This window comes from Notothenia rossii (genome assembly GCF_949606895.1).
Source record: "Notothenia rossii genome assembly, chromosome: 8".
Lineage (NCBI taxonomy): Eukaryota > Metazoa > Chordata > Actinopteri > Perciformes > Nototheniidae > Notothenia > Notothenia rossii.
In genome coordinates this window covers 52,754,474-52,762,395 of record NC_136906.1, presented here as the reverse complement: position 1 = coordinate 52,762,395, position 7,922 = coordinate 52,754,474, and the positions used below count along the sequence as shown (strand labels likewise).

Below are 7,922 nucleotides of genomic sequence, written 5' to 3'. Positions count from 1 at the left end.
GATACGAATTATTTTGACACTGTAATATTGCTACTTTGACTTCTTAATTCAATCCTCCGAGTACTTCTTCCACCTCAGCACATAAGCTATCTTTAACACACCTCTACACAAAATAAACTTGCCTTAAGGCTTACACACTGATGGAACCAGAGGGCTGTACTTTGAGATGAGAGTGTAAGCAAGTCGTGTTGAGCCTCAAGTTCTCCATATAACGAGTGTGGCACTCTTTAAACCTGACTCGATCACCATGGCAACTATCATGCACAAATTCAGTTTCAGCTCGTAAAAAATTACATGTAGCTATATATGAAGCACATCATGGCTGGGCATCACCACCGCTAAGCTAGAGTTAGCCACTAGTTAACCGAAACCAAAGTTATGTTTTAACACTTCTATCAAAAAACACATTAGAAAGAAAAAAAATAATATATTTGTTTGGTTTTAAAGCTGTGATGAGGCGACAATAAAACAACTTTGGGACTCACACAATTAATATAAATACATGTTTTATTGGTTTTAACTGCAATCTGTCATTACAAAATAAACAACGTAATTACTGTAGTAACAGCAATGGCTGCTGGAGAATACATTCAACACTTTTCATGTGTCAATTATGTTAACCTCTAACCTACAGGAATACATTTTAGGCTTTCATTTGCTCTGTTATTGAAAAATATCAAGGCACAACATTTGGGAAACCTGGAATGTATTTATAGGGACTTTCATGGGAAAAGGAGGTCAATAATAACCTTGACATCATCATTGTGATGACACAAAGTGCTACTAGGCCTGTCCATGGAACAAGCATTCTGCTCAATCATCTTTTCAAAATAACAGATGAAGATGCTTTAGTCACAAAGTGAAACTGATTCAGTGACTTTAATCATCAAATGAGAAATAATCCCAGTAAAGGACCAATATGGATAGACAGCTGTTCCAGAGCCAGTTTACATTCTTCCAAATGACAAAAGCTGCTGGCACGAACTGCAGCAAGGAGGGGAGGCTGGACTAAAGGAAGCTACGTTATCCTTTGGCATTTTGTAAGATGCAGTTGGGAGATGAACACAGGGTTCCAACACAAATGCAAGTCACTTTGAAATATTCTGCTGTTCAATATTATTCATGATGCACTGCAGTGGATGGTTTTAAAGTCCAATCAGTATACCTGAATAATGGAGATCTAAACCCACGGTGAAAGTTGCCATTATCAGAAGAGTACACATATTTTCTCCTGACTAGTGCCATCTCAAAATCCACGAGATAAGGCCTTAAAAGGAATATCACTAGAGTGGTGCAGTCATGACGTATTCTCGTAAGGCCACCTAGAGTTTAGCATCACATGGTTCTCTCAATTAAAAAAAAATTGGATTTTGGAATAATACAGAAAGTAATATACTTTGTTCAGCAAAATAATCTCTACTTATTAACTTCATTTTATGATTTCTGAAACGTAAATGCAATTGCCAAAGGTATGAAATCTTAGTTTGGCTTTAACAGAACTACACTGTTAAGCTAAAGCTGGCTAATGTTCGGCGTGATAATGTCTTTAGCTTGTGTAATCCACACACATTCTTTCAGGCACCTTAGACAAAAATGACATTTAAAAAAATGCAGTTAATTTGAGACGAAGGAACCATAAGCCTTAGGACTGATTCCTGCACCACTATGCCAATACATATGTTCACACAAATACATTCATTGATTCCACGTTTAGAGACACAAAATGCTCTGGCAAAAAAAGATGGGGGGGCGGAGACAATAAGGCACACATCAGAACCCTGCTACACCTGCATTACCTGCACTCAGACGCTACACACACCCTGTATGCTACTAGCTTAGTTACCTGATTAGTTTGCACTGACTGATTTAATTTGAACTTCTTTATGGCAGCTGCACCTCTCACACCCCCCCCCCCCCCCCCCAACTCAAACATACACTGAGGCACTGACTACCACCTCCACCTGCAGTCAAACATGTGGGAGGAGCAAACAATAAATACAAATGTGTTTAAATTAAGGTTCACTTTGTAAATAAATCAAATGTTACAAAATATGTCATTGCAGTATAATATATTAACTGTGAAAAAAGTAACACAAACGGATCTTCGCAATCTTGCGATTAACGCAGACGATCCTAATTTCACATAAAAGAAAATATATATTCTATTGTTTCATTAACCAGATAAATACAAAATAAAAATGCTTAAGATCAGCAATAAATACATTTTGATAAATAAGCAGTGACCCCCAAAGCGCTTACTCAGAAGGCCTTGGGAAATAAACTAGACAATAATAATAATAATAATTACGGTGGAATCAACAGGAGCGCATTTGGTTTCAGACAGAACTGATCAATTGGATAAACTCCACTGCTAACAAAGAATCTAATTGTTCAAACAAATTTGAAATCTAAAGACCAACGTGGCCAATCAACACTCAGAACCTGCCAACTGCTGTTAAAGCCTGATGAAGAGTCAGTTTACCAAGAGACAAATAACCCAATATCCCAGTTTCAGAATGACACACTTAGTGTCTCTGTTCCCGTGTGCCTCTATGGACCTCAGAGTGAACAGCTATACTGGAACATTTGTAAAAATGTCTCCAGTGTGTTCTGAGTGACACAGAAACCCATCTGGACGACATGTGGCGACTACATGTATTTAAATAGGATTGAAGGAACGGATATCTCTGGAATATGACACTACAGGTAAGTGAGGGAATATAGTTTTCTTAAATCTGGGTAAACTGACTCTTTAACTCCAACTTCAGAGATATGTTGGAAAAACAAAGAGTCTCCGGCGAGCAAGCGGAGAATAATACCTGACCACAGGCTGGATATTAAGAGGCACATTGCACCAGCATTCCAGCCTGTCTGAGGAAAAGCAATCTGTCAGACGGACTCTAAAACACAGTCAGCGTGACACGCAGGGGAACAGGACACTGGGCATGATTAGAGGTGAAGAGACAGTCTTACTGTTTGCTTCACACGAAAAAGACCTAAGGCACTATCACTGTCTACTGACTAGCTCTTTTTCCACTTTATGGTGATGATCCTTTAAAAAAGTTAAACACTGAATTGTCACAAGCCTCGAGGAGGTGTCAAGGCACAGGAGAGCAGAATAATAATGGCTGCAACACACAGCATAGAGACACCCTGTACTGAATACACACACAGACCCTCCTGCCTCTCCTACTGCACATAATAAGTTATATTAAAGTATTCTATAATGTGATCTCTGAGCTACGTTACACAAAGCTTCACATTCATTCCACCAATGCACCAGTGCAGGGCCTTAATCAGATTCTGCTTTACCAACGGTTCATGATTTTGGAAGAGACTTGATCTGGATTTGTGATGAGATTAGCTGATTCTCCTGTAAACAGAGCTCAAGAGGAGGAGACGTGGGAACGGGAGGTGAACGGTCTCCATCTTCCTGTCCCTTTCTGGATTCCTAATCATCGGAGACGGAGAGCCGGCTGAAGATGGGGAGGCGGCGGGAGGCATCCAGCAGTGGAGACTCGGACCCGCTCTGACTGCCCTGGCTGCTCTGGTAGCCCTCCTGATCCGACAGAGAGCTTGCTGGGCTGGAGGAGCTCTCGGATGGCGGCTGGAAAAAGCAGGTGGAGCTCGGAGAAGGCGGGGCCAGAACCTGAGGCTCAGATATGGGTGGTGGCCCCAAGCTGGGGCCGAATAGGCCTGCAAGCTCCTGGCTTGCGTAAGCAAAGGGGTTGCTCTGCCACTCACCCAGGTCTTCGGAGGCGAACAAGGGTGGAGGCGTGACCGAGGTGGGGCTGTCCCGCCGGCCACTGGAGCTCGGGAAGCCGGCGAAGCTGAAGCTGTGCTGCAGCCGAGGGCGCTCCATCTTGTTAAAGGCAGACAGGGGAGGGGGCCCCCTGCGCTCCTCTGCATTGTGGATGAAGTGGCAGCGGGGGCCGTAGGGGCAGAACCCGATGGTGTGGAAGGTGCGGCACAGCTCCGTTTTGTACTTGGGGTGGCGGCTCAGGTTGCGCAGCTCGTGCATGCCGTGGGCAAACTGGCACTTATCTCCGTATTTACAGATGCCGTTTTCCTCGAAGGGCCGGCACAGCTCCGTCTTGTAGCGACTCGAGTTAACTTGGCTGCTTCCCGGAGAGCCGGGCCACAGCCGCTCCCCCAGCTCTGAGTAGGAGCGCTCACGGAAATGGTTCTCCTTGTTGTTGTTGATGCTGCTGCCCAGAATCAGCGAAGGATCCCTTTGAATGTTGACAAACTGGTTATGGCTGAACTTTGGACTCGGGAGGCTGACGGAGTGACAGCGTTGGAACAGGCCTTCTGCAGAGGGGGCCCCCACCACCTTCCTGTCCAGCAGGGACCCAGTAGGGGTGCAGGAGGGGGGTTTGGCACTGGAGCATGGGACGGACACCAGCTGAAGTCCATCAAAACTGTTGTTGTTGTTGTTACTGTAGTTTTCATGCATCTTACTGTTCTGTAAAGAGAAACACATTTCATTAAAAAAAACTGGCAGTTCACACACTTCCCTACTCAGTGAGAAGATCAGGGCTGCAACTAACGATTATTTTTTGTCTATTGATCTGCGTATTTGTTTTTGGATTAATCATTTGGTCAATGAAACAATATTCAAAAAAGCTGTTGCCTCGTTTTACCAAAAATCCAAACATTTTAGTGTTATATAAAAAAAAGTAGAGAGGAAGAAATCTCCATAATTTAAAACGAATTGTAATGAATTATCATTTGGAAGTATATCCATGATGTTGTTTGTGATATTTGTACATACAGGATCTGAACGTAACAGTTTCAAGATGAAAAGAAACTGGTGATTTATTGAAGAACTTAATTGAATCTTACTTCCTTAAATCTAACTTCAACCTCATGTGCGTCTGTTTACATCAGCAGTGAAACTGCAAAAATGTCTAACGTGAAAAAGCTTTTCATGCAGTATCAAAATTGTTTTCAAAATAGTAATGCGAGTAATGTTGCTCAAAAATCAGCTACAACACAAAGTAAAGTTGAAGCGTTGGAAACTTCAAAGGGGCATGAAATGATATGATTTGATCTTTCTTCATTTCATGTTTGAGCCCAAGTCATATGACAAACTACTACTAGTTCCCTTTGGATACGCTGACAGATTAAGTGTATTTTGTTTTGAACATTTCCCTAAAATCTAAACAATAATTCCATAAGAAAAGAGAGAAACTCTTAATGACAAAACCTGTTTACATCTGTGTACATCTCACTTTTCTATTCTGTTGTTCAGACCATATGGGGAATGGATTGTGTGAAGTCTTCATTTTAAGACTGTACAGATCGCTTCAAATGTATCATAGAAGAATCTTCACCACTCATTGAACACAGAATATTCCTGAAGTCACTATGGTGCATGTGTCAATCTATGTTTATGTGTTGAATAAAGTTACGCTGTGAAACAATATTGATGACTTTAACACTGGCTCTCCTTATCGTCAGTTCAACATTGAAATGTAAAAATTGTAGAGCATGTCAATGACCACAGATTGGTTCAACAATACAGTCTGTTCTGAGAATAATTGGCCTTCTGTCATATGGATCCTTTTCATGGCTCCATATGGGACTGGCCCGTAGCTGAAGTTTCCTCTGTTGTAATACTGCAGGCTATTTGAAAAAAGCAAGCAGCTCTTAAGGGCTCAACAGTAAGTAAGTGCTTTACTAAAAACATCCAGGTTTGACACTTACTGATAAAAAAAACTAAAGAGTAACAGCTCACACGTTTTCAGACTCCAAAGGACATGCAGGTAATTAAAGTACAAAGGCATCGTTGGCTATAATAAAGTTGTGTAGCAATACCATGATGTATTTAATGACCCAAGTTACTGCTTCATATTTATAGCACAATGAACTAGTTAACGTGAAACAAAGTTCATACCATTACACAGACAGCAATCGTGGCCAGTGGTGTATAGTAACTAAGTACGTCATTTACTGAAGTGCTATACTTAAGTACAATTTTGAACTTTATTTGCGTGTTTCATTTTTTTGCAATTTCTACTTCTACCCCACTACGATTCAGAGGTGAATGGTGTACTTTTACTCCACTACATTTATTTAATACATTTGGTTACTTTTCAGATTTGCAATAATGATGTGAAATATAATCAAGTGTTAAATCAGACTTTAGTTCCACCTGGAGTAAATTCACAAGCTACCCTGCAGTATACAAAGTCATTCAGACTAGCTGCACCCTTACCAGCTTTGAGAACACTTTAATGATCAATCATTATAAAACATATCATATATTATTCTGATATGGGCTAACGTGTATCACGAGTACTTTAAGTATATTTTGGTGCAAAGACGTTTGAACCTTTACTTGAGTAACATGTTGAATGCAGGACTTTTATTTTAAGTAGTATTCCTACACTCTGCTATACTTCAGTACAAGATCTGAGTACTTTTCCCATCTCTGCTGCTAACTTCGGTTAACATTAAATGGCAGGCTATCGGTACGTGCTGGTAATAAACAATGCTAATTAAGCCTTAAAAACACGAACGCACGCGCGCACACACTCATGCACCCAAACAAACACAGCTTTTTGTTTCACTCAACATTAACATTAAAAAAGGATTACTCGCGTTGTCTGTGTGCGTCACTCACTGCTGTGAACGAGGTGCCACTTTGCAACAAGATCAACAAGTTGGCAAGAACAGCAAAAACATACTTTTAATAGACGTAAATGATAAGTAAACTAAGTTATAGGAGCCGAATACTTATACTGTTACTCAGTAACAGTTTCTAGTCAGCAACCGTGTGAGTTATGCGAGTTACTCTCCTCAAACCTAACATTAAAGTTGCGCTAAAAAGTGGCTAGGCTAACGTTAGCATGGTTTCTCGAGAAAAGATTACATTCAGTCGCCCATTTCTTCTGGTCATTTACCTTGTTCGACTCTTCCCTGTACTCGAAGAAAGGAGAAATAATAGTGGCTGTCATGTTTGTTGTTAAATAATGACAAAAAGAGCCGGTGGTTGTATAAATTAGTCCAGGTTTTGCGGTTTTCAGTGGAGAGCCCCCTCTGCCGTGCTGCGGAGCTGCGCACTTATTTTTCAGCAGGCAGCGGCCATGGGTGAGCGGTAGGCGGGGCTTCCGGCGCGCAGCAGCACGCGCTCAGAGCAACAGCGCCCCTGCAGGACACACATGTCTCTGTCTCTGTTTGAAGGCAGAAGATATTTCATATCTGCTGTGTTTTCACCATGTGTCAAATATCTTTGCCTTCAATACATTAAATTAGAAAGCTGACAAAGTCATATTGCTTGTTAACATCTAAATGTAACCTTTTGCATGGAAAAAACCCTCAACTTCACTGATGTGTAGGTGATCTAGTATTTAGTATTGTTTAATGGAATGTATATCAGTGTATTAAAGTCAATACTTCATTTATTTAAACAAATATCTTTCGTGATTCTTTTTACAGTATGAAAAAATAGTATTTGTACCTGTGCAGAGTTCACTGCTGTGAGGAGTCCAGTTCTGTCTCTCACTCTCTGGTCCAGCCTGTCTGCATCACCTGGACACCTTAAACAAACAGATTATGTAAAGTACCATGTTTACAAACAATATAACTTATTACATCCCAACTTTTTGTAGATTTAAAAACCACTTCAGAGCTTAAACTAAAAACAATAAATACACCATAAATTGGTTTTCAAATGTGTATTTAATTGAATAGAACATTTTATAGAACAAATAATGTATACTATTCACACATAATAACACGAACCAGACTAAAAATGTCAACACCATTTCTATGATGTATTCAATATTTTAAACAGGCCTACTAAGTAGGCTCTTTTGTTTTGGCTGAAAATAGTAGTTCTACCTGTATAAAAACACGAATACATATCAATACAGTTATTATTTTACATTTGGATTTCAAAAGAGGCAGGCCTATGA

General features: G+C 40.5%; 1 protein-coding gene across 1 annotated transcript; it reads right to left on the bottom strand.

Annotated features, from left to right (window-relative positions):
- Window positions 1-489: 489 nt before the first annotated feature.
- Window positions 490-7,093, bottom strand: zfp36l1b (zinc finger protein 36, C3H type-like 1b). The gene is made up of 2 exons (XM_079645926.1): window positions 6,909-7,093; window positions 490-4,465 (listed from the first exon to the last, which is right to left on the bottom strand). Exons 1-2 carry the CDS (start codon window positions 6,960-6,962, stop codon window positions 3,452-3,454), a joined length of 1,068 nt encoding a protein of 355 aa, XP_079502052.1. The 5' UTR covers window positions 6,963-7,093; the 3' UTR covers window positions 490-3,451.
- Between the last annotated feature and the right edge of the window lie 829 nt (window positions 7,094-7,922).

Bases quoted from the DNA above. Each gene is read 5' to 3' on its own strand.
- zfp36l1b (XM_079645926.1), bottom strand. From the start codon at position 6,962: ATGACAGCCACTATTATTTCTCCTTTCTTCGAGTACAGGGAAGAGTCG. The intron at 4,466-6,908 runs GTAAATGACCAG...TTCTCTTTACAG, and splicing joins ACAGGGAAGAGTCGAACAAG to AACAGTAAGATGCATGAAAA.